General features: G+C 43.4%; 2 protein-coding genes across 4 annotated transcripts in view; both read left to right on the top strand.

Annotated features, from left to right (window-relative positions):
- LOC129703418 (deleted in malignant brain tumors 1 protein-like) overlaps window positions 1-17,060 on the top strand; it is a 32,681-nt gene extending 15,621 nt beyond the window's left edge. For 2 of the 3 annotated variants that reach the window (XM_055645841.1, XM_055645838.1), the window contains 9 exons: window positions 723-1,034; window positions 1,591-1,905; window positions 2,806-3,120; window positions 3,194-3,262; window positions 5,295-5,600; window positions 6,617-6,748; window positions 7,195-7,275; window positions 7,361-7,427; window positions 14,962-17,060. In XM_055645841.1, the coding sequence (XP_055501816.1) occupies window positions 723-1,034; window positions 1,591-1,905; window positions 2,806-3,120; window positions 3,194-3,262; window positions 5,295-5,600; window positions 6,617-6,748; window positions 7,195-7,275; window positions 7,361-7,427; window positions 14,962-15,016 (1,652 nt within the window). In that variant the 3' untranslated portion in view covers window positions 15,017-17,060. The remainder of the gene's footprint in view (window positions 1-722; window positions 1,035-1,590; window positions 1,906-2,805; window positions 3,121-3,193; window positions 3,263-5,294; window positions 5,601-6,616; window positions 6,749-7,194; window positions 7,276-7,360; window positions 7,428-14,961) is intronic. The other variant, XM_055645840.1, reaches the window with a different exon arrangement.
- A 2,795-nt stretch (window positions 17,061-19,855) lies between these two features.
- LOC129703423 (EEF1A lysine methyltransferase 3-like) lies at window positions 19,856-26,388 on the top strand. Its single transcript, XM_055645849.1, has 4 exons — window positions 19,856-20,081; window positions 21,794-22,014; window positions 23,421-23,532; window positions 24,105-26,388. The coding sequence occupies exons 2-4, from the start codon at window positions 21,865-21,867 to the stop codon at window positions 24,557-24,559; spliced, it is 717 nt and encodes a 238-aa protein (XP_055501824.1). The 5' UTR covers window positions 19,856-20,081; window positions 21,794-21,864; the 3' UTR covers window positions 24,560-26,388.
- Window positions 26,389-26,906: the final 518 nt, after the last annotated feature.

Below are 26,906 nucleotides of genomic sequence, written 5' to 3'. Positions count from 1 at the left end.
TAATTCAAGGCAATGTATACAATACTCGTGTTGGGGTCATTCAGTCACCATTTCAGCGTGCACATTTCTTCCGCTCTGCTATGCATACACTGCCTAAAATGACAGCTAAGCTCTTTATCCAATGTGACAAGAGCAACACGTGCACGGCTGGAGGCGCGTAAATCAGAACAGACATGGTCAGCGAGTGGAAGAAAAATTCTGATATGCTCATTGGCGGAAGGATCGTCAAATTCAAGCAGATAGGAAAATATGCAAACACAAAAAGCTGGAGTAACTCAGCGGGTCAGACAGCATCTCTGGAGAAAATGAATAGGTGGCGTTTCGGGTCGAGACCCTTCACCTTTTCCCTTTCTCCAGAGGTGCTGTCTGACCCACTGAGTTACTCCAGCTTTTTGTGTCTATCTTCGGTTTAATCCAGCATCTGCAGTTTCTTCCTACACAGGAATGAATGTGAGATAGGATTATGAAGCAGGGGCATAGATAAATGGAAGCATAGTTCTGTGAGTATAACACATGATTGCACTCAGAATAACGAGAGTTGGTAGGTAAAATAATCTGAATGTAATTAATTTCAGTACAGGGTAGTGTATTGTCGGCACAACAGTTTCCAGTTTATTTACCTGTGCCCAACTTCGACGCCCAGTGATAAAAAACCTGTATTTTGTTCTTGTTCACAACATGATACCATTGAGTAACATTGATACCCAATTATATGTCCACAGTTGAACAATGGCAATTGCGCCTGGTGGATGGAAAGGGCGTGTGTGATGGCAGAGTGGAGGTTTATTACGGCGGCGTGTGGGGCAGAGTAATTGACAGTCAGTGGGACTTGAGAGATGCAGATGTAGTGTGCAGACAGCTGAACTGCGGCTCCGTAATAAATGTTTACAACTACTCCAAACATGCAACCGGCAGGGGCCCGGTGTTAATGGACAACGTGACTTGCAATGGCAGTGAACGCTATCTCTGGAACTGCACGTTTGCACAACCTAACCACTTATCAATGGGCGACGATGTTGGTGTCTTCTGTTCTGGTAAGATTGGAACCTCTTGTTACTTTGTGACATATATCTACTGTACATTCATAAAGTATTCCTAAAGTTTCCAATGGCGTTGCTCTGGCAATGCCTTAGGCTAGTGCCAACGAACAGCATTATCAACTGAAACACAAAATAACTGCAATTGTCGGAATTATGAAATAAAACATAAACTATTGGGCGTTCTCATCAGTCGGGAAACCATCCTGCCTGAAGTCATCCGTTGCCGCCTCTGGTTTGTCCTGGTCTATTCTTGCTTCCAATCGCCCTACCCATCCCTATAATCAGTCTGAAGAAACGTCACCTATACATTTTCTCCAGAGATGCTGTCTGACCCTCTGAGTTACTCCAGCACTTTGCTTCTATCTTTGGTCTAAACCAGCATCTGCAGTTCTTTTCATTATTCTGTCCTCTGCTGGTCCTGTTTCTTATAAACTCCCAATTTTTGTCTACTAAATATTAAAGAAGGCAACGCGCTGTATTTGTTGAGACAACACGCTGCCATCTTTACTCGGACTGCCTCCAGATGAATCGTTTATATTTTTCGCTGCAGATCATCATCCCATCACACTGATTGACGGCGGCAGTCGTTGTGCCGGAAGGGTAGAGGTTTACTACAACGACACATGGGGTACGGTGTGCGATGATTATTGGGATTTAACGGACGGCCACGTTGTCTGCAAAGACCTGAACTGTGGGTATGCTCTGAATGTCACGGTTTCCGGCTGGTTTGGCCAAGGTTCGGGTCCTATCTGGATGGACAATGTCAACTGTTCAGCGAATAATTCGGCCTTGTGGCAATGTCCGGCGAGAGCAAGGGGAGAAAACGACTGCTTTCACAAAGAAGATGCTGGGGTTATCTGTTCGGGTGAGTTTGACTTAAAACATGCAGAATGTCTCACTCTAGATGAAGTCGATGATGATCCATGAACAGAGTATACATTTTAGAATATAGGGGGGCACAATGGCGTAGCTGGTAGAGTTGCTGCCTCGCGACGCCAGAGACCTCGAGTGCTGTCTGTGTGGAGTTCCCTCTTTCTCCCTGTGACTGCATAGGTTTCTTCCGGGAGCTCCGGTTGCTTCACACATACCAAAGACGTGCGGATTTGTAGACTGATTGGCCCTATGTAATTAATTCTAAGTGTGTAAGGAGTGGAATATGGAAAGTGGGATAACATAGAACTGGTCAATGGTCGGCGTGGACTTTAAGCTTTCTGTCCTAGAAGCCCTCCATTGCCAGAGTGAGGAAGGGCATGTGCATAATCCGCTCGGATAGTTTACAACCAAACGGTGTGAACACTTAATTCTCCTATTTTAGGTAGCTAACCTACAATTAGGGGCCGTTGCCCCTCCCTTCCCCACTCTCTTCCGCACCCGGATGCGCACCCATTTCTCTCTGCCCGCTACCTCCCCTCCCCCCTTCCCGTCCTATTCCACCTACGTGCCTTTCTCTTGCTTCACATTTCATACATCCATACATCTTCCATCCCTTTCTTCTTATCTCACACGATTTGTCTTCTACTCTCTGGTCTATCCGCCCATGAGCCATTCAAACTCTCCTCCACACCTACATCCAACTATCCTTCAGGATTCGGTCCCACCTGTCTATTCACCTCTATTCTAGCTTTCTCTCTCCCACAATCAGTCTGAAGAAAGATGCCGACCCGAAAGGGCGGCTATCCATGTTCCCCTGAGGCGCTGCCTGACCCGTTGAGTTAATCTGGCACTTTGTGACTCCTTTGGCTCAACGTGCTTCATTGTTTTACAGATCACAAGGCGATAAAGTTGGTGAATGGCGCGAATCCCTGCCAGGGCAGGGTTGAAGTCTTCTTTAACGGGACCTGGGGCACTGTTTGCGAGGATTTCTTTGGCGACGAGAATGCGAGAGTAGTGTGCGCTCATCTCGGCTGCGGCTCAGGAAAGCCGGTTCTACAAAGCTCGGTATTTGGCCAGGGATCCGGACAAATCTGGCTGGATGATGTGAAATGCCGCTTGCACGACTCACTCCTGTGGCAATGTCCTTCTTCACCCTGGGGTCAACACGACTGTAACCACGGCCATGATGTCGGGGTCATTTGTTCAGGTAATAATGTAACCACGAAGCGGCTTGCATTTGCAATATTACTCTCAAGTGATGGATGTAACTTGTTTCACAGAATCCAAACCGCCGAAACAACGCGTTGCGATGAAAGAGGAAACAATGAACCAAGTTCCTGAATATGCTGGTAATGTCTAATATGTTACTTATCAAATCTATGTCTCAAGTATGCTTTGGCCTATTTCATACGGTCAGCTTAAGTGCGTCTCCTTGTCTATTGCTCTGCCCGAAGAGAGTATTTCCTTTATTCGCAGTCTCAGAAGGATGCACATAGCCGGGCTCCAACTTAATTCTTCCACTGCTCGTGTAGAAAGTCAATCTGCAGCTTTGGACCAATTCAGGCGACGTCATCAGAAGTTGCATTTGCTTTTTAATCAGAAGTTGCTGATCAGCCAAATTTGGAGTCACTGATTGAATGATACCGCATATTTACAGTCATTGACTGGTTGCATGATACCGCATGGAAACAGGCCATTCGGTCCACCGGGTCCAAACTGTCCATAGATCATAGAACATAGCACAACGCAGCACAGGAACAGTCCTTTCCGCCCAAAATGTCCACGCCCAACATCGTGCCAAATTAAACTAATTTCCTCTGCCTGTACATAATCTATATTTCCATCCCGTGCATATCCACGTGCTTATCCAGAAGTCCCTTAAGCGCCATTATTTTATCTGTCTTCATCACCGCCCACGGCAGTGTGTTCCAGGCACTCGCCATCCTCTGTAAACATGCCTGGCACATCTCTTACATGAATCCGCTTTCTCATCCACTCCTTACACACGGGAGGCAATTTACAGAGACAAATTAACCTACAATCCCGCGCGTCTTTAGGACGCGGGGGGAAAACCCACGCCGTCACAGGGAGAACGTGCAACTCCACACAGGCAGCAGCCGAGGTCAGGGTCGAATCTATGTCTCTGGCGCTGTGAGGCAGCAGCTCTACCAGCGGCGCCATTGTGCGGCCTTACATTGAGGAAATAGTTATAGATATGGTAGAAAGTGCGATTGTTGTGTTGGACGCACACAGAATATGATTCACTTCCCCTACATGGCACCAAATCAAAAATCAAACGCTGGAAAATAACACAGTTTTGATGTCGTCAGCACATTCTGTTCTGAATTCCAGCGTAGTGCGGGAATTCTGCAAATCTACATATGGCATAATAGCATTGGCAAACTCCGGATGGGCTGGTATCCTCCACTGGGCTGGTATCCAACACATTCACCGTCCACTTGCTGCCTCTAGATTACCCGACATAGTTGGCATCCCAGAATTATTTTATCATGGCTCAAATACGCCCAATCCATCACACAGACTAGATTCACCACCAATTACCGCAATCTGCACTTCAAGCAGAATCAAAGGCATGTCTCTGTCGCACCCCTGTCATCGCCTTTCCCCCTCTGTTATCAGGCTTCTAAACGGTCCTTCCATATGTTAGGGTCCTGTCCGATTCACCTCTACCCCATTGTGTACATTGGACTTTGTCTCTGGAACTGGTACACTACGATGCCGAGAACTATATTCTACGCTCTGTATCTTCCCCTTCGCTCTTGAGTTTGTCATGATTGTATTTATGGATAATATTATCGGATATGATTGGATAGCATGAAAAATAAAACTTTTCACTGTATCTCGGAAGACGTGACAATAATAAACCCGAACCTAAAACACGAATCCGTTAGGTTCTTGTCGTTGTTTTAATTCAACTGATCAAAGATTTAGTTTCGTTTTTGAATCTAGAGATACAGCGCGGGTCCAGCGATTCCCGTACACTGACACTATCCGACACTTATTGCGATAATTTACAATTCTTACCGAAGCCAATTAATCTACAACCCTGTACGTGTTTGGAATGTGGGGGGGAACCGGAGCATCCGGAGAAAACCTGCGCGGTCACAGGGAGAACGTACAAACACCGTACATACAGCACCCGTAGTCAGGATCGAACTCGGTCTCTGGCGCTGTGAGGCAGCAATTCTACCGCTACGCATCCGTGCCGCCCTAACCCCAAGCCTTTAAAGTCTAAAGTCTAAAGATCTATAAAGAAACTTGTAGAATGGTGGTAAATAAGTTATCGGTAAATAAAACAACGTAGCATATTCCGTGCAAGTTAACGTTGCCACATGTTCATAGGCGCGCTGTGTATTTCAGACCTGCGGCTGGTGAAGGGGCCCGACCGTTGCTCGGGAAGGGTTGAAGTGTACTTCAATGGGACGTGGGGGACGGTGTGCGACGACTCCTGGGACTTGCGCGATGCCACAGTGGTGTGTGGGCAGTTGAACTGTGGAGATCCCGAGCTGGCCTCCGCCAGAGACCTCTTCCCCCAAGGCAACGGGACTATTTGGCTGGACGAGGTGAAATGCACAGGCGGTGAACGAACCCTGTGGGATTGCAAATTCGCTGCCTTCGGTGATCATGACTGTGGACACAAGGAGGATGTTGCCGTGATATGTTCCGGTCTGTGACATTACCGTGTTTATGTGTTTTGTCTACTTTCTGCTTCGACCTATCTATATATCTTCATGCTACAATCGTAAACGAACCCATCTTCTTCCCGTTCGGCCTCTCCGATTACTGGACGCCTCGGTCTTTAGTTACCTGCACCCTTCTCTCCCTTTCCTCTCTTCAAATATTTCCACTTCAAAATAAAGAGCCAAATTGCGGGAGTAACTCAGCGGGTCGGGCAGCATCTCGGTAGCACATGGAGGGGTGGTGTTTCGGGTCGATGCTGAAGAAAAGTTCCGAAGCGAAGCATCATCGATCCATGTTCTCCAGATATGCTGCTTGACCCGCTGAGTTACTCCAGAACTTTGAATCTGTTCTTAACGCGTTCGATTATCCTTTCTGCTGCTGTTTTGTGTGTTATCCTTGTTCTCCCTCGCTGCGCATGAAATTCCAATTGAGACCATCTCACGACATTAAACCTTTGAGGAAAAACAGAGTGAGATTTGTATTTAGACACCGTATCTGAAGCGGGAACAAAGCACGCCCTCGCAGATGCTGCCTGACCCGCTAGGTCCCTCCGACACTTTACGTTTTGCTCATGATTCCAGCATCTGCAATTCCTTGTGATTTACTTATCTTAAAAGGGTATTACTTCAAACTTGGAATTAAAATGTATCATAAAAAATATGTATTAACCTGGAGACACAAGGAACTGCAGATTCCAGTTTACAAACACTTGGATAAAGTGCTGGAGTAACTCAGCTGGTCTGACAGCATCTCAGGAGGACAAGAATAGGTGAAGAAGGATCCCGACTCAAGCTGTCGCCTTTCCATGTTCTCCAGAGATGCTGCTTGACGCGCTGAGTTACTCCATCACTCTGGTTCAGATTTAACCCTAACGTTTCTTCAATTGTATGGGGGAATTTACGTAATGTATCAACAATTGTCGGTGTCCGCAACAGAGATGGCTGCACCATGATTTAATGAAAGACCGTGCACCTTATTATATTTTATTGTGTTTATTTCAGGTCAGCAGGTGCATGCACCATCTTTTAATTCTCTCAGAATCTTCGTTTATGTCATCCCTTGCATTCTCGGTTCTGCTCTTATCGCTGTTTCACTTCAACTGGCCAAAGGTTCAATAAGAAACTTCCAGAATGGTTAGTAAATAAATTATCATGGACTTTAATGTGCAGACAGAATTTATGAGGACGATGCCAGGAGTTGAGGGCCTGAACTATAGGGACAGTTTGGGCAAGCTAGGACATTATTCCTTGGAGCATACGAGGGGTGGCCTTTTAGAGAAGTATAAGATCATGAAGGGGAAAGATATGCTGAATGCACAGTCTTCTAACCAGAGTAGAGGAATTAAGAACCAGGGGACCCGGTTTAAGTTGAGAAGGGAAAGATTTAATAGGAACCCGAGGGACATTTATTTTCACACAGATGGTGGTGGGTATAGGGATCGAGCTGTGGCTATATGGATCGAGATGTTCGGCACGACATTGTGGGCCGAAGGGCCTGTCCCTATGCTGTACTGTGCTGTCTACGTTCTAATTGCTGTCCAGTTTTGTTTGCCTCATATGTACTCCTGTTGGTATTTTAGGCCGTAGGAAACTGCTGCACCCTGATCTCCCCGGGCCGGTGTACGAGGAAATCGACCCTCAGCAGCCTGTGACAGGACTCGGTAATTATCTTTAAACTGGCTACACATATTACCTATCAATATAAATGCACTCTTTTTAAATGAAGCTTTTGTTTTGTTTGGTCAGTAGATTCACATTCCATCAGTTCGGTGGACTCCGATTTGCTTGAACATGAAGATGAAGACTTTACAAGGTAGATTTGATACAAGTACTCACGTCCTGCGCCCCATCAGGTCAGGGCGAAATAAAATCAATTATTCTTTAAGAAAGAAAGATGAGCACTTGCTAATAAAGTATAACTGTAACGACAGGAAATTGGAAGTTAAAAAAACTCAAACTAAAAATACTCAATAATGATGAATAGTGAGTATGAAGTAACTTGAAAAAAGTTGATAACATTTTACAGCAAACCGCTCCCTTCGTAGGACATTCTCAATTGCAAGATTGACATTATATATTGCTCGCTAAACTCGTTCACGTGGACATAATTACACGTTACACATTTTCAGTACAAACCGACAGGCATTTCCGCTTGAAGACACAAAGTACTGGAGTAACTCAGCAGGTCCGGCAGCATCTCTGGAGAAAATGGATAGGTGACATTTCGGGTCGGGAGCCTGCACTCAGTCTGAGAAAGGGTCACGAATTAAAACGTAACCTATCCATGTCCTCTGGAGATACTGCCTCAGTTACTCCAGCACTTTGTGCCTTTTTTTGTGAACCAGCACTGTATTTTCTTGTTTTTATGCATTAACTATTGCTGTTATTGCAATTGTTGAAACTGCTATGATTTACACTTTAAAATACCAATTACTTCCCCAAAACTCTTCCTTTGTTTTGATAAGAAAGGCGATGGACTGAATGACTGGAGCGAAATTCTGAACTCTTTGCTTTGGACAGTGCGATATAAATTGGCACAGGTCACATTCTTGCCAGGAAGTAACCCGCTCTGACAAGAACAGATGTAAACGAAGAAATAATGAGTGCATTCTCGCCCTGTTCCCCATTATCCTCATTGGCCATAATCAACGGGTCAATTATATGTTGTTGATGCTATCACAACGTTTAAGAAACATTTAGACAGGTACATGGATAGGATAAATTTAGAAGGATACTAGACAAAGTGGGACCCGTTGGGTCCCTGTCACACAAGAGGCCTGGTCCCCCAATGCAACCCATTCCCCAACGCAATATTCCCCACTCACCCGTCCCCCCAACGCAATATCCCACCACTCACCCATAGCCCCCAACTGTGCAGGGTCGGCTCATTTCCCCTTATATCCCAGCACTCCCTGTCCATCCTCTTCACCCTCCCTCTTTTTAAACATTAACATTTTGACTTTTCACTTTAAAAAATCCAATTGCACTTGTGATTTACAACATTGTACCGGGCAGGGCCAGCAAGTGCAATTGGATGTTTTTACAGTGAAAAGTTAAGTCTGCAGTTTATGTAAATCAGATCACATTGTGACGTAATAGCTGCTAACTGCCACTGCAACTTCTCAAACTGGATTTTGTAAAGTTAAAAATAAGAACAACTTGTAAAATATGCTATCAATCTGAACGGAACTTGACACAGCACACCACGGGACAATTGTGAGTAAGGAGGTCCAAAAATTGTAGCACTATCGTGTACCGTTTTGGCATAATTTCAGGAGCAGACGGTCAGACTCATAGACATAGAAACAAACAAGATGAGAGTTTTAGTAATATATAGATAGATCGGCCAAATGCAGGAATGTGGGATGGTCCAAAGAGCCTGTTTCTACGCTGTACAACTAATAGAATTATGCATTTGTGTATTGTGTCCGCAAGTGTAGACCAGATACTGAGCATCCTCCATCCTCCCAAACCTACGCCACCAAGTTAGGGCCATATGCATGATCGATGCCATCCAAGCTTCTTGACATGAGCAACAACGTCGCAGAATGCCCACACCATCTAGTTCTTACCGGCTTTGTTTCATTACACCAGAGCCAACACTAATTTCGTGCACCGGCATAGCAGTGACGTGCGAGCTCCCCAGTGAACCCCAGGGGATGAATCCCCAGGGGATGAATATTCTGCCGCGTGACTTTAGAGAGCTCGGAAAAATGCTGAAAAGCAGGACCTCCAGGGTTGTTATCTCCGGTTTGCTTCCAGTTCCTCGTGCTGGCGAGAGCAGGAACAGGGAGATACGGGACCTGAACGTGTGGCTGAGGAACTGGTGCACGGGGCAGGGATTTAGATTCTTCGATCACTGGGATCTGCTTTGGGGTAAGGGGGAACTGTACAAAAGGGACGGATTGCATCTTACCAGGTGTGGGACCAGCATTCTGGCAGGCAGGTTTGCCACTGCTACACGGGTGGTTTTAAACTGAATAAGGGGGGTGGGGTGTCGAATAGGATAGTGGAGGATGGAGTTAAAGGGAAAGGGTTTCTTAAATGTGTGAGCGTAGAGACAGAGGGGTGTAAAATGAGGGTAGAAGCAATAAGTAGCAAGGTGAAAAGTAAAAGTGTCAGGCCGGCAAATCCAGGGCAAAAATCAAAAAGGGCCACTTTTCAGCATAATAGTATAAGGGGTAAGAGTGTTGTAAAAACAAGCCTGAAGGCTTTGTGTCTCAATGCAAGGAGCATTCGTAATAAGGTGGATGAGTTGAATGTGCAGATAGCTATTAATGATTATGATATAGTTGGGATCACGGAGACATGGCTCCAGGGTGACCAAGGCTGGGAGCTGAACATCCAGGGATATTCAATATTCAGGAGGGATAGACAGAAAGGGAAAGGAGGTGGGGTAGCGTTGCTGGTTAGAGAGCAGATTAACGCAATAGAAAGGAAGGACATTAGCTTTGAGGATGTGGAATCGATACGGGTAGAGCTGCGAAACACTAAGGGGCAGAAAACGCTAGTAGGATTTGTGTACAGGCCACCTAACAGTAGTAGTGGAGTTGGGGATGGCATCAAACAGGAAATTAAAATGCGTGCAACAAAGGTAAAACAGTTATAATGGGTGACTTCAATCTACATATAGATTGGGTGAATCAAATTGGCATGGGTGCTGAGGAAGAGGATTTCTTAGAATGTATGTGGGATAGTTTTCTAAACCAACATGTAGAGGAAACAACGAGAGAGCAGGCTATTCTAGACTGGATATTGAGTAATGAGGAAGGGTTAGTTAGCAGTCTTGTTGTGCGCGGCCCCTTGGGCAAGAGTGACCATAATATGGTTGAGTTCTTCATTAGGATGGGGAGTGACATCGTTAATTCAGAAACAAGGGTCCTGAACTTAAAGAAAGGTAACTTTGAGGGTATGAGACGTGAATTGGCCAAGATAGACTGGCGATTGATTCTTAATGGGTTGACGGTGGATATGCAATGGAAGGCATTTAAAGACAGCATGAATGAACTACAACAATTGTTCATTCCAGTTTGGCAAAAAAATAAATCAGGGAAGGTAGTGCATCCGTGGATAACAAGGGAAATCAGGGATAGTATCAAAACAAAAGATGAAGCGTACAAATTAGCCAGAAAAAGCAGCCTACCAGAGGACTGGGAGAAATGCAGAGACCAGCAGAGGAGGACAAAGGGCTTAATTAGGAAAGGGAAAATAGATTATGAAAGAAAACTGGCAGGGAACATAAAAACTGACTGCAAAAGCTTTTATAGATATGTGAAGAGAAAAAGATTAGTTAAAACAAATGTAGGTCCCTTGCAGTCAGAAACGGGTGAATTGATCATGGGGAACAAGGACATGGCAGACCAATTGAATAACTACTTTGGTTCTGTCTTCACTAAGGAAGACATAAATAATCTGCCGGAAATAGCAGGGGACCGGGGGTCAAATGAGATGGAGGAACTGAGTGAAATCCAGGTTAGCCGGGAAGTGGTGTTAGGTAAATTGAATGGATTAAAGGCCGATAAATCCCCAGAGCCAGATAGGCTGCATCCCAGAGTACTTAAGGAAGTAGCCCCAGAAATAGTGGATGCATTAGTGATAATTTTTCAAAACTCTTTAGATTCTGGAGTAGTTCCTGAGGATTGGAGGGTAGCTAATGTAACCCCACTTTTTAAAAAGGGAGGGAGAGAGAAAACGGGGAATTACAGACCAGTTAGTCTAATGTCGGTAGTGGGGAAACTGCTAGAATCAGTTATTAAAGATGGGATAGCAGCACATTTGGAAAGTGGTGAAATCATTGGACAAAGTCAGCATGGATTTATGAAGGGTAAATCATGTCTGACGAATCTTATAGAATTTTTCGAGGATGTAACTAGTAGAGTGGATAAGGGCGAACCAGAGGATGTGTTATATCTGGACTTTCAGAAGGCTTTCGACAAGGTCCCACATAAGAGATTAGTATACAAACTTAAAGCACATGACATTGGGGGTTCAGTATTGATGTGGATAGAGAACTGGCTGGCAGACAGGAAGCAAAGAGTAGGAGTAAACGGATCCTTTTCACAATGGCAGGCAGTGACTAGTGGGGTACCCCAAGGCTCAGTTCTGGGACCCCAGCTATTTACGATATATATTAATGATTTGGACGAGGGAATTGAATGCAACATCTCCAAGTTTGCGGATGACACGAAGCTGGGGGGCAGTGTTAGCTGTGAAGAGGATGCTAGGAGGCTGCAAAGTGACTTGGATAGGCTGGGTGAGTGGGCAAATGCATGGCAGATGCAGTATAATGTGGATAAATGTGAGGTTATCCACTTTGGTGGCAAAAACAGGAAAGTAGATTATTATCTGAATGGTGGCCGATTAGGAAATGGGGAGATGCAACGGGACCTGGGTGTCATGGTACACCAGTCATTAAAAGTAGGCATGCAGGTGCAGCAGGCAGTGAAGAAGGCGAATGGTATGTTAGCATTCATTTTTTTTTTTTTTTTTTTTTTTTTTCAGTTTTTTTTTTTTGTTTATTTTATTAGAAGTTAATACATCACAAAACAGTACAGTGGCACCTAATTTTAGGTGCCAACTATGTAATAACGTAATCCATTCTATGTACAACCTCTAGTTTTATGTTATAGAAAGAAGTAAGCAGAGACAGGTTCACCAGCAATGATTCCTGGGAAAAAGTCAGAGAAATAGATGGTAGAGAGTAGAAAAAGAGTGTGGATAAAAAATAAAAAAAGGAAGAGAGAGCTAGGAATTTAGAAATAGATTGAGAAGGCCCCTTAAAGAGATTTTTCAAAATCTGTATTCGGCTAGATGCAGCTCTATCCGCGTCATGATGTTGAAATCAGCAATCCTTACGGCACCGCTGCATCACATGATTCCAAAAAGTCGATGAAAGGAGACCAACTCTTTAAGAATTGGTCATATTTATCTATTAGTCGGAGTCTCATTTCTTCAAGGCGTGCTATGTCCATCATATTCCTAATCCACATTTTAACAGTTGGTGTGGTTGTATTTTTCCAAAATTTAAGTATCAATTTCTTTCCAATTATTAACCCATAATTAAAAAAAACATGTGGATCTTTATTTAAATGGTTATCTTCACCTGTCATTCCAAAAATAATCCAGTCCTTTTTGAGGTCTGATCTTGACTATAAAATCTTTTTAAATATATCAAATATATCACTCCAAAATTTATTCAACTTTGTACATCCAACAAATGAGTGTGTTATATTAGTGTTTTGAAACAAACATTTATCGCATCTGGGAGAGACGTTTGGATAAAATTTATTCAACCTCGTTTTTGAATAATATAGTCTATGTAATAATTTGAATTGAATTAAATTATGTCTTGCATTAATAGAACAGTTATGTGTATTCATGAAATATTTTTCCCATCTATCCTTAGAGATCTTTGTCATTAGCTCTTGTTCCCAATCTTCCCTTAATGCTTCTGTTGAGGGTGATTCTCTATTTAATATATTATTATAAAAGTATGATATTAATTTTTGTGAATCAGCCTTGATATTCATTGCTTCTTCTAAAGGATCTAAAAATATAGTTTGAAATCTATGTGTATGTTTCTTCATAAAGTCACATACCTGTATATATTTAAAATATTGATTATTATTCTGTTTAAATTTTAATTTTAATTGTTGAAATGATAACAGTGTGCCCCCTTCATACATGTTCCCTACGTTCCTAATCCCCAGTCTATCCCATTGTTGCTATGTGTTGTCGATGAGAGAAGGTTTGAATGCGGGGTTGTTCAATAGTGGGGTTAGTACTGATAAATTATTTAATTTCAAGGATGCTTTTATTTGTTTCCAAATTCTTATTATATTGTGAATAATTGGGTTCTTCTTATATATTATACTATTCAATTTTATCGGTGAGAGCAGGATCGTTCCTATATCGTACGGATAGCACTCCTCTTTCTCCATTCTTATCCACTCCAACTGCTGAGTGGAACTATCTAGCCAGTATATTATGTTCTTAATATGCACTGCCCAGTAGTAATATATAAAGTTAGGTAATGATAAACCCCCCACTTCTTAGATTTGCTTTCGTTGAATTGGGTGTCATGGTACACCAGTTATTAAAAGTAGGCATGCAGGTGCAGCAGGCAGTGAAGAAGGCGAATGGTATGTTAGCATTCATAGCAAAAGGATTTCAGTATAGGAGCAGGGAGGTTCTACAGCAGTTGTACAGCGTCTTGGTGAGACCACACCTGGAGTATTGCGTACAGTTTTGGTCTCCTAATCTGAGGAAAGACATTCTTGCCATAGAGGGAGTACAGAGAAGGTTCACCAGACTGATTCCTGGGATGTCAGAACTTTCATATGAAGAAAGACTGGATAGACTCGGTTTGTACTCGCTAGAATTTAGAAGATTGAGGGGGATCTTATAGAAACTTACAAAATTCTTAAGGGGTTGGACAGGCTAGATGCAGGAAGATTGTTCCCGATGTTGGGGAAGTCCAGAACAATGGGTCACAGTTTAAGGATAAAGGGGAAATCTTTTAGGACCGATATGAGGAAAACTTTCTTCACACAGAGAGTGGTGATCTCTGGAATCCTCTCCCGCAGAAGGTAGTTGAGGCCAGTTCATTGGCTATATTTAAGAGGGAGTTAGATGTGGCCCTTGTGGCTAAAGGGATCAGGGGGTATGGAGAGAAGGCAGGTACAGGATACCGAGTTGGATGATCAGCCATGATCATATTGAATGGCGGTGCAGGCTCGAAGGGCCGAATGGCCTACTCCTGCGCCTTTTTTCTATGTTTCTATGTAACTGAATTCCTCTCCAAGATTACTCCGACAGCATCTCTCAAATTTGGCTACCTATATTAAAAGCTGAAGGGAGATCCGTTCAGAAGCCTGATTACATAGGGGAAGAAGCTGTTCCCGATTCTGGTGGTGTGGGCTTTCATGTTTCTGTTTAGTTTAGTTTATTATTGCCCACGTGTACCGAGGTACAGTGAAACACATTTTTTGCTGCGCGCTATCCAGTCAGCGAAATCCAGCCAGCCTATACAGGATTACAATCGAGCCGTCAATGGTGTGCAGATACAGGATAAGGGGAATAATGTTTAGTGTAAGATAAAGACTTCTGTGCCCTCTGCTTGACAAGAGTGGGGAAAAGAGGGAATGACCAGGGTGGGACAAGTCTTTGATTATGTTAGCTATTTTGCTGAGGCGGTGTGAAGTGCAGATGAAGTCAATGGCAGCATCTACACTTTGTTTTATAACGACATTAAAAGATTGAAGCGCCGGAAGCCTGCATATTTAAATCGTAAATTAATTCACACAACTTATCATACAGTGTACTCATAATTCTATCTCGCCTTTTAGGGTTGATGCACGGTTTGACGATGATTTTGGAAATGAATATGACGATATTGAATAATTTTGCATGAAGATGTGAGAATGACCGCGCCAAATTATTCACTCAATAGTTTGTTACAAGCATCCTGTAATGTTTGACGAAATATGAAGGAGGGTCTCGACTCGAAACGTCACCTATCCATATTTTCCAGTGATGATGCCTGACCCTTTGAGTTACTCCAGCATTGTGTGTCTATCTCTGTCATGTGTGATGCCTCTTTTGAGTTTCATTTGATAACAATTTAAATAGAAATTAGTGTCCAGTTGAGTGTGTCAATGGATGGTTCCACCAAATTAAGAGGTGGTTTAGATGGTTCAGAATGTAAAATAGTTTATGTTTGAATTGAACTGTGTAGGTAAATGTCTTGTCTCTTAACACGCCTCTGCTCCCGGTCACTTATATCTCCAGAGATCCATCCATTGAATGATGGCATTTTAAATCCTGTGGGTTTTAAAAATGCTTCCAGGAATTGCGCTCCCATTCCCAAATATTGCTCCCATTTTCCATCTTTTGTTTTTTTTTAATCAATGATATAACCCCTAATGATATATAGGCGACATTATTTTGACTTAGAAAGGGGAATGTTATGCATATCGCGGATTTAATAAATGATTGAAGTGTGATTCTTGTTATTGAGCCTTTTGAACAGCACTGATTCATCATTCCTCTTGGTCTGGAGATATATAAAACGTGTTTCTCATTCCTCTGACAATGAAACATTGAGGTACTATTATATAACTCATGCGTATTTACACTGAGGTTACAAATGTCAACACATCTGTTTCCATTCATCAAAGATCTATTAATTACAGATTATGGCAGGACTTCTTGATCCATCGTTAATGTAGATTCAAACAAGTTCCATTGCATTAGACCTATAAATGGACATAGAACCAATGTCACAGAATAATCCAGCACAGAAACAAGTCTTTCGGGACATCTCGTGAATGCCAACCAGGATGCCATCCAAGCTAGAAAGAATTGCCCCAGTTTGTTCCATGTGCCTTTTAAACTATTCCTATCCATGTACCTATCCATATGTATTTTAAATGTTGTTATTGTATCTGCCTCAACTACTTCCTCTGGCAGCTCATTCCACATATTTACCATCCTTTGTGTGAATAATTTGTCTCTCAGGTCCCTTTTAAATGTTCTCCCTATCATCTTAAACCTAGGCCCTCTTTGATTCCTACTCCCAGGGCACAATAATACGTGAATTCTCCTTATCCATACCTTCCTGATAAAGTCATTCTTCAGTTTCCGGCACTCCAAGAAATGAAGTCCTAACCTGCCCAACTTCTCCCTATAGATGGGGCCCTCGAGTCAAGAAAACATCCTCATAAATTTTCTCTACACTCTTTCCATCAATGACATCTTTCCAATATCAGAGTGACAAAAGCTGAATACAATACTGCAAGCATGGACTTACGATCGTCTTGTACACCGTTCCACATAACATTCCAACTTATGTACTCAATGCGCTGACTGTCGCAAGCCAACTTGCCAAAGGCCTTCCTCAGCCCCCTGGCTCAATGCTACACCACTACCAGAGAACTGTGCTCTATATATGAATTCTTATACTCCTTGGACATACTTTTCAACAACATTCCCAGGCCCCTAAGGAAGTTCTACCCTGATTTGATTTACCAAAATGATACAATGATCTGAATTGAATGCCATTTGCCATACTTTGCACCTACATTCGCCCAATTACCTAGCTGATCAAGATCCCACTATAATGGCTGATCAGTTTCTTAACTGTTCACAATATCACCTAATCAGTGTGATCTGCAAACTTATTAACCATACCCTGTGTACTGTCATCCAAATCGTTTGTGTTAATGATTAACAATGATGGGCGCCAGCACTGTCAGAGGCACACCACTAGAGACAGTCTTCTGAGTCTGAAGCAACCCACCATTCACATCATCCATTCATTCCCCGGGTCAAGCCGATTTTGTATCCAATTAGACAGATCTTATCGGGATCCCATGTAATCCAGCTTGTGGACACACCTCTTATAGAAGACAATGACCTTGCCTAGGTCAATATAGACAACATGCAGTGTCTTATTCTCACCAATCCTCTTGGTTATTATTTTAAAAAAAAAACAGATTTGCAAACCGTGATTTTTCGCACACATGTTGAGTTTTATTCATCGTAAAATATGTTGTTAGATCCTGTCCATAAGAAACTCCTCCAATAACTTTTCCACTACTGATGTCAAGCTAACCAGTCTGTAGTTTCCTGATTTGTCTTTGCTGCTCTTCTTAAATAACAATAATATTTAGAATCGTGTCTTCTGGAACTTCACCTGTGGCTAAAGACGATAAAAATATATCGGCTAGTGCTTCCACAATTTCTTCCCTAGGTTCCCACAAGATCTAACGATGCACTGAGAGAAGCCCTGGGGATTTATCCACATTAACGTGCTTGAATATTTTTGGATGGAATTCACATATGCTCTGTGACAAAAAACAACTCACGTGCCTCGTATGGCCAGATCATTTGCTATCACGGAATCTCCTGTCCATCCTCTCACTATCCAGTTATAGAGTTATTTTGCAGAGAAACAGACCCTTTGGCCCAACTCATCCTTTCCAAGATCATGTCCAATCGAACCAATACCAACCTACCCACATTTAGCACATATTCCGCTAAATTGATCCTATCCATGTGCCTATCCAAATATATTTTAATGCTATAATTGAATCTGACTCAACTACTTCATCTGGCAGCTTGTTCCATATACCCACCACTCTCTGAGTGAAAAAGTTGCCCCTCAAGTTCCTATTAAAAAATGCACTTTTGCCTCAGTCCTATGTTGTCTGGTTCTTGAATGAATGAATGAATAATTTTATTGGCCAAGTATTCACATACAAGGAATTTGCCTTGGTGCTCCGCCCGCAAGTGACAACATGACATATAGTGACAATTAGAAATGACACATCATATCATGTATTATATAAAACTCTCTTCGTTAGTTTGTTTGTTTGATCGTTTGTTCGGTTGTCTGTCACATTTCCTCCAAAACCCGACGCGCTAACGTAGAAACGCTTACATATTCCGGTAGAGATTTGCCTCATGAATTCAAAAATCTCCTCATCTAAAAATGTGGTTAATAACTTCCCGAGTTTTTTATTAAAATTGTTTTAATATATAACTGTTGCATGACGTCACAATGCCTTTGATCCTCGCGAACAGCTGTGCAGACTTTTCAATGCACAGTCAGTTACATGGATTGAAGCCCGTGAACGTGGAGTGAGAGACGGGGGGTAGATGGGGTGGAGGAGAGGGTTGAGAGGGGGTGGAGGGGGCGATGGAGAGGGGTGGGAGAAGGGGGGATGGAGAGGCCCCTTCCTCTCTGTCTACTGACTCTCTGCCCCCTCCCTGCCCCCACCCTCCCACTCTGCCCCCCTCCCCTCTCTGCCCCCCCCTCTCTCTCCCCCTCACTCTCTAGGGAATCTATTTCCCCCCCTCCTCTCTCTCGCCCCTTCCTCTCTCTCTCCCTCTCTCTCGCCCCTCGCCCCCTCCACACCCCTTATTTCACCACCCCTCTCCCTCTCTCTCCCCTTCCCCTCTCTCTCCCCCCTCTCCGCCCCTCACCCCCCCCCTCCCCCCTCCCCCTCTCTCTTACCCCACTGCCCCCTCCCCCCCGTGTGTTTGGGGTGTGGTTAGTGTGTGTGTGACGCCGCACCCCCTCCCCCACCCCCTGCAATCGCACATCCAGTAAAACATTAAACATTGATAATAAAACATCATCGATTGAACGTGAATTCCCCTACTCCGGGTAAAAGACCAAAGGGCCTGCTTTTGTGCTGATTCATTAATTCCCCTCATGAATTTACACACTTCTATAAGCTCACTCCAAGCTTGCCCAACCTTTTCCCATAACTCAATGCCCATATGTCTCCACTCAATACTCTGACTAATGAAGGCCAAAGTGTTGAAAGCCTTCTTGATCACTTTATCTACCCGCAACACCACTTTCAGGGAACTATGTATCTGCACTCAGTTCATTTCAGTTTATTGTCACGTGTACCGAGGTACAGTGAGTGAAAAGCTTTTGTTGTGCGCTAACCAGTAAGCAGAAAGACAATATGTGATTACAATCGATCCATTTAAAATGTATAGAGTGATTTCACGAAAGGTCACTGGAGCGTAGATCCGCACCCACGTGACTGAAAATCTCAAGTGGAGGACATGCTAGACATCCGGTACATGTTAGTGGATGGGAAAACACGCACTTTCCCACCCGTTAAAAACATAGAAAACGGCCAGGTTTTGATCTGCAATTTATTGTGCCAGTCGGGGTGTTATTGACTTACTTTTGATGAAATTCAGCGAGCAAACGCGATAATTCCCGATATTTTGGACCTTTAAATCTCCACGGCAAATGTCCACTGTTCACTTCCGCTGGATTGGCACCTTCAGCTCCCTCTTTAATTTACCTTAGTTTCTATCTTTTTTTTGACTGTGAATCTAGGTAGCTGTGCCTCACGGTCACCCCGACTGGCACAATAAATTGCAGATCAAAACCTGGCCGTTTTCTATGTTTTTAACGGGTGGGAAAGTGTGTGTTTTCCCATCCACTAACATGTACCGGATGTCTAGCATGTCCTCCACTTGAGATTTTCGGTCACGTGGGTGCGGATCTACGCTCCAGTGACCTTTCGTGAAATCACCCTATAGATTCATGATAAGAGAATAACGTTCAGTACAAGGTCCGATCAAGGATAAAAAGTAAGAAATGTTGCTGTAGGAGTAGAGATTTAAGAGTGTGGAGCGATTGTAATATGAGTTTGTAAATTTGCTACGCAGAATTCCCTCTGCTCTGCAACTCCCCAGGGCACTGCCATTCACTGTGAAGGTCCTACTTCCCAACATGCAACACCTCCCACATTTGCATTGAACTCTATTCGCCATTACTCGGCCCACTTGCCCAGCTACCCAAGGTTTTGTTGAAAGCACGTGATTTCAATTATTTGCCAGGAATAGCACGTGACAGCCTGACGAACATAATGTGACTTTAGTGTCGGTGTTTGGCGAAACCGCGCGGCAGTGACTTGACTTTGGGACGACTGAGGTAAGTTTTAAACATGTAATAATGTTCGAGAATGAATTTTTGTAAATGTATCTTATTTATCCTATTTAATTTAGGGTGTGGAGTCAAGCCGTGTCCATAGTATTTGTGGCCAATGTATGTCATTGTTTACTTTGTTGAGTTTGGCGATACAGCGGAACACAGTCCACGCCGCCCATCGATCACCCGCACACTAGCGCTATCCTGCACAATGGGGACAATTTACATTTTTGCTCTCGCAAATTAACCTATAAAACCTGTGCGTTTTCTGAGTGTAGGAAGAACACTCGGGGGAAACGCACGCGGTCACAGGGAAAACGGACAAACTCCGTACAGACAGCACCCGTAGTCAGGATCGAACCGGTTCTCTGGCGTTGTAAGGCAGCAACTCTGTCGCTGCGCCACTGATTTGTGAATATATGACAATTAATTTGGTACAAAGCAGCACTTGGTCTGTCCGTACATAGCGCGTCCACTCTTCCAAAACCGACTTGATTACGTTGACTTGCGATTTTTGGTATTCCATGTCGTATCTCACTCCCGTTTCCCCTCATGTCTATAGTCGTTGGCGACACAAATGACTGGAGTCGATGAAAGCTTGAGCAAACTAAACAGTGCCGGAGAAACTCAGGCGGTGAGGTAGAGTCTGCGGAGAAAATGGGCAGTCCACGTTTCGTCCAAGTTCGAGACTTCCTCAAACTGATTTTTTGAAAATAATGATTCATTTTATCGAAGAAACTTCTTCGTAATGCTTCAATAGATAACCGCATTTTAAACCGAACAAACATAACTTTTTAAGACGCAGATTGACCGATTCTTGATTAGTTAGGGTGTTGTGGGGAGTATGCAGGAGAATGAGGTCGAAAGGGGAAGATAGACCAACCATGATTGAATGGCGGATTAGGCGATGTACCGAATTTCCAAATTAACCTCCTATAAATTATGAATCTATTAACTTTATTTAAGGTCATCACCTTTACCAACCCAACATATTCTGTGAAATGCAATGGTATTACATTAGCATACGTGCCAGGAATCTGCACTGGGTCACCTTACTGTTTTCCAGTTATTACCCGTGTTTGGTATGCTTGCATACCACGGCTGTAAGACCGGTAGGGCAATTCTTCAAAAATTGAGGAAGGGAACACTAAACTGAAAGGTTTGATTCCATAGGGAGAATAATTTAGTACAGTACATAGGGACAGTAAATCAGCAAACGGAACAACCAAACACAAGACATTTAGATATATAGCATGCAAACCGGCCCTTCGGCCCACCGAGTCCACGCCGACCATCGATCACCTGTTCACACTAGTTCTATGTTATCACACATTCGCACCCATTCCCTACACACTAGGCACAATCTACGGGCCAATTAAACTACACCCCCCTACATTTTAGGTAGTGAGAAGAAACGGGAGCACCCAGAGGAAACCCACAGGGAGAACGTGCAAACTCCACAAACACAACACCCGAGGCCAGGATCAAACCGGGTGTCTTGGCGCACGGAGTAGCCCCATTTTTTTCATCGAAGAACACGTGAACAGCGTGAAGGGGAATGACCCATTGCCAACTAATTGTCAAGGTGCCCGTCCACCGCGATGTATGTGAACTTCTCCAAAGTTTGATACGTATAATTGTGTGAATAATGTTCTGCACGGTAGAAGCGAAGTACTGAGACGCTTTTAATGACGATATTCAAACATATATTTTAGATACAACATACGTGTAAACGCAAACCAGAGAGACTGAGATTACACGGTCCAAGTAAAGTTGCAAAGGAAAGATGGCGACGTTGAAAAAAACATATTCTCATGTTGTCCGCGGCGACCATGGTTTTACTTACAAACTGCACTACCCAATATGTGGTTTCAACCTAGAAATCAACGTGAATCCTGTATCTGAGCTGGAGTTTGGAACTGTCATCTGGGATGGTGTAAGTTTGATTCCAATTGTTGAGAGGGAGGGGCGAAGAGCATTCTATCTTCGATAGAAATTGATATTGTGTAAACAACATAACTCCGGTGTGATACACGTTATTAAGAACTCATTGTTAGGATGGTTGCCTGTGGCAATGTGCACGAACGAGTGAACAGGTGGAACTTCTAAACCCTAATTTTGCCCAACAAATATCCGCAGACACAGATTAAATCACGTTAATAAGTACAAGGGTGATTCACAGGCCTGCTCGCGGTGTGGGTGGTCACTGCTCAATGGATGTAAGGCTGCTTGAGGAAAATGCACTGACTTATTCCAGCAAACTCGACTTATTCTAGCAACGTCAGTTTATTCCAAAAATAAAATGCGCATTGGAAACTTTGACATAAAATATAAGCACTGTAAACATTTCGTAGATAGACTAACATTGAGGCAATGTAAAATAACTTCTCCCAAGTCACCGTGTAAAATTTGCAGCACATGCTCCGGAATACACCCACAATACTATGCTGTCCTTGTGTCTTTAATTCTTCCATTTGAATAACGACACGGGACAGTACAGATCAAGTACCGGCCTTTCGGCCCACCGTGTCGAACATTGTCTATTTAAACTAATGTCCTCTGCCTGCACGTGATCAATATCCCTCCATTCCCTGCTTATCAATGTGCCTATCTAAAATCCTCTTAAACCCCACTATTGTGTCTACCACCACACCACCCAATTGCACTGCATTCTAGGCACCCACCACTCACTGTGTAAAAAAAAAATGCATATCTCTTTTAAGCGTTTTCTCTCTCGCTTTAAAATTATGTCCTCCAGTCTTTGATATTTACAACGCGTGTGAAAAACGTTCTGACTGTCCATTCTATTTATGCCTCTTATAATTTTATATAATTCCATCAGGTCTTTTCTCTGTTCTCGCAGCTCCAGAGAAAATAATCAAAGTCTGTTCAACCTCCCCTTGTCACTAATGCCCTCTAATCCAGACAACATTCTTGCAATTTCTATTATTTCAATTAATCCAATCAAATACGTTATTATATTGCCTATTGGAAAAGCATTTAAATTTGAAATTACCACTTTACGAGGGTGATGAAAAGGTTAATAACGAGTCAAAACTAAATAATCCCAACATTTTATTAATTCTAGATGTATTCTCGCACAATCCTTTATATAAGAACTATTGTACGAGCGCTCGCCCGCTTTCGACAGTGAAGGGTGTCACTTATTTACTGTCCCGAAGTCTTTACTGTGGAAAACAACTTTAATTTAAGTAAATAGTAGAAACAGGAGAAATATCCCAGGGGACGGACGGTGTGGTCTTAAAAAAATATGTCCCTGTTAATCCTATCACTGATATATGTGCACGACAAGTGTAACTTGCCTGTGTCTTGTTTCAAAAGGCTCTTGGATTGTGCCAGTATTTTGATGAACACAAGACAAACTTTTCGCAGAAGAAAGTGATTGAACTCGGAGCCGGTACCGGAATGTTAGGTATTCTGATCGCCCTTCTCGGTGAGTGAAAGGTTTCCGTGTTCAAATGTGAAAACCTTTTTGGATAATTAGCCTCTCTACTGTTTAATAAAGCCCAAAGTAGTTTGGGATCATGATCATTCCCCGCTTAACCCTCCTGGTTGACATTGCCAAACTCGCTAACCACTGAAGCAAAACATCAACCAGGCCATGATTGAATGGCTGAGTAGACTCGAAGGGCTGAATGACCTAATTCTGCTCATATATCTTATGATGACCGGCATTCTGACATGATGCCTTAAAAAGAAGAAATGGCCATTGGGTCTCCGGAGAAAGTGGATCAGTGACGTTCGGCGTCAGGCTTTGTCCTGCCCCTCCACTCTACCCCCAGCCCCAGAATCAGTCTGAAGAAGGGACCCAACACGAAAGGTCACCTATCCATGTTCTCTAGAGATGCTGCCAGATCCGCTAAGCTACTCCAGCACTTTGTGTCTCCGATATGAGATTGGTATTGGATTTGTGTAAATGTATGAGCAATGGTCGGTGCGGATCGGGTGGGGAAGGGCAGCATTACTCAATGACACGGGAAACAAACGCTCTGTATCTTATTGCAGGTGCTGAGGTCACCATTACCGACAAACCAAATCTTCTGAGGCAAATACAACAAAACGTGTCCATCAACATCCCCTCTTCGGACATACCTCGCGTCAAGGTACGCGCTCTATCCTGGGGTCATGACCATATCCAGTTCCCATCCGACTACGATGTTATCATGGGCACAGATATTGTCTACATCCCAGAAAGTGTCCCTTTAATTCTAAAGACACTTCAGCATCTCAGCAACGAAAGGACGGTCATTTATTTGGCTTCTACAATGTCGATATGTCCCAAAGTGATCGCGTCTGGATATGGGGCCTTGTCTGAACATTTTGATTCTAACCTAGTCCACAAGTACATAGACAAGGATGTCCATGTGTACAGGCTGTCCAGAAAAAATATCACGTGCGGAGATCGCCATGGTGGTGGCCATGTCATAAGATCAACTCCCACTCATACCTTGAATGCATAAATTAAATGTCTTTTCAATATCGTTCCCTTGCTTTACCACTGTATGAGGATAACACCGATACTCTGTACAACAATATTTTCTGCTGAACGTTCAAAGATTTTCTGATTTTTACTTTGAAAGGGGAATAAATTAATACGAACTTGACAGGCAGTTTTTTCACTCATTGGGTGCTGACTGTATATAACGAGCTGGCAGAGGTGGTAGTTTGAGGCAGGCACTATAACAACATTTACAAGACATTTGGACAGGTACATGGGCAGGAATGATTTAGACGGATATGGGCTAAATGCGGGCAAATGGTTACTAGCTTGGATACGGTATCTTGATCAGTACCGGCAAGATGGGCCGAAGGTCTTATTTCGATGTTGTATGACTATCATTATTATATTTCCAGTATCTGCATTCCCTTTTAAAACGTGTTTCATTTTCATGGCACAAAATGCGTGCTTACACTTACCCATTCAGACATCCACTGAATGGACAAACTAATCTGATATCAGATACGTTCCCCTGTCTCACTGGGTAAAGATTGTTGTAGAGTCGTAGAATGTGGCAATAGGCCGTTCGGCTCAACTTGCCCACACCGACCAACATGTCTCATTTACACTAATCCCAGCTGCCTGTGTTTGCTACATATACCTCTACATTTTCCCATCTATGTTTCTATCTAAATGTTTTAAACGTACCTGCTTCAACTACATTTTCCGGCAGCACGTTCCATACACCCATCACCCTATGTGTGGAAAACTTACCCCTTAGGTTCCTACTAAATCTTCCCCCCTTATGTCCTCTGGTTCTCGATTCCCCAACTCTGGGCAAGAAACTGTGTGTCTACCCGATCTATTCCTCTGACGATTTTGCACATAAAATGTAGCAGAACAAATCAAATAAAAAGTTGGCATAGATTGGATTTTCTTTGCAACGTTTTACTGGGGAATATCTAAGAACAAACCACGTCAACACATTCCTGGAACAACAATCTTCATTGTTTCAATCTTATTTGGGGATTGGGTGCAGTTTGAAAACGTTGCATAGTTACTGCTTGTGTCAGCAACGACGTCAGAGCAAACATAGATGTGCAATGCTCAACGGCGGAACCGAGATATTAACGTTGGAACGCGGGGAGACTTTCTGCAACATTAGTTCAGCCTTGAACTCGCAACGCAGTGTGAGTTTCAGGAGGCCCGAGTGTACCTACATCATAGATATTTGTCAATTGTCACTGTGTTACACGCACTTTATATACAGTAGATGCCAGATCAAGTGTACAGCGTTAAATCTGCCGGCAGACAGGAGGAAACTAATTGTAGATAGACACAACATGCTGGAGTAATTCAGCAGGACAGGCAGCATCTCTGGAGAGAAAGAATGGGTGACGTTTCGGGTCGAGACCCTTCTTCATTAACTGTGATCTGTGATATAGACACTATAAGTAACTCGCCGGGTCAGGCAGCATCTCGGGGACTACATGGATATGTGATGTTTCAGGTCGGGACCCTTCTTCAGTATGATTAATCTAAGAGATGCAGCCTGACCTGCTGAGTTACTCCGGAACGTTGTGTCTATCTTTGGTATGAACCAGTACCCGCAGTTCCTCTACTTCTTCTTATGTATGGCGTGCACAGCCTAAAATTGCAGGACAACTTGTCCTATTTGATCTTATTTGATTGTGCACGCCGGGTTGATTGCATTCATCGAAACAGGGCGGACGACGTGAAGGTTGCAATCTCCCACCCCAGTTCCTCTTTATTATATTCAACTTTGAATTTTCAGCCGATTTTAGCGACCGTTCATTTATTGGGATTGTGCGGCGGGATAGTTCTCAAGAGACGATGTATTTCAGTAACAGGAGGTAGACAAAAATGCTGGAGAAACTCAGCGGGTTTCAGTAACATACAGCATTTATCCTCCCAGATTTATTCTCCCTTTGCAATAAATGGCCACAAAAACTAATGCAAATTCTATCAACTGATAACCTTGACCATCCCCGCTCTTTTATCCAAGAAATAGTCTCGCCTCAAAGTCTCCTCTGCCCCAGAACCAGGGGCCACGGTTTAAGAATAAGGGCTAAGCCATTTAGAACGGAGATGGGGAAACACTTTTTCACACAGAGAGTTGTGAGTCGGTGGAATTCTCTGCCTCAGAGGGCGGTGGAGGCAGAGAATTCTGGATACTTGGACACTTTCAAGAGAGAGCTGGATAGGGCTCTTAAAGATAGCACAGTCAGGGATATGGGGAGAAGGCAGGAACTGATTGCAGATGATCAGCCATGATCACATTGAATGGTGGTGCTGGCTCGAAGGGCCGAATGGCCTACTCCTGCGCCCATTGTCTATTGTCAGACAAT

Source organism: Leucoraja erinacea, chromosome 14, assembly GCF_028641065.1.
Source record: "Leucoraja erinacea ecotype New England chromosome 14, Leri_hhj_1, whole genome shotgun sequence".
Classification (NCBI taxonomy): Eukaryota; Metazoa; Chordata; class Chondrichthyes; order Rajiformes; family Rajidae; genus Leucoraja; species Leucoraja erinaceus.
The sequence above is the reverse complement of the archived record's forward strand: the minus strand, read 5'-3'. Positions and strand labels throughout refer to the sequence as shown.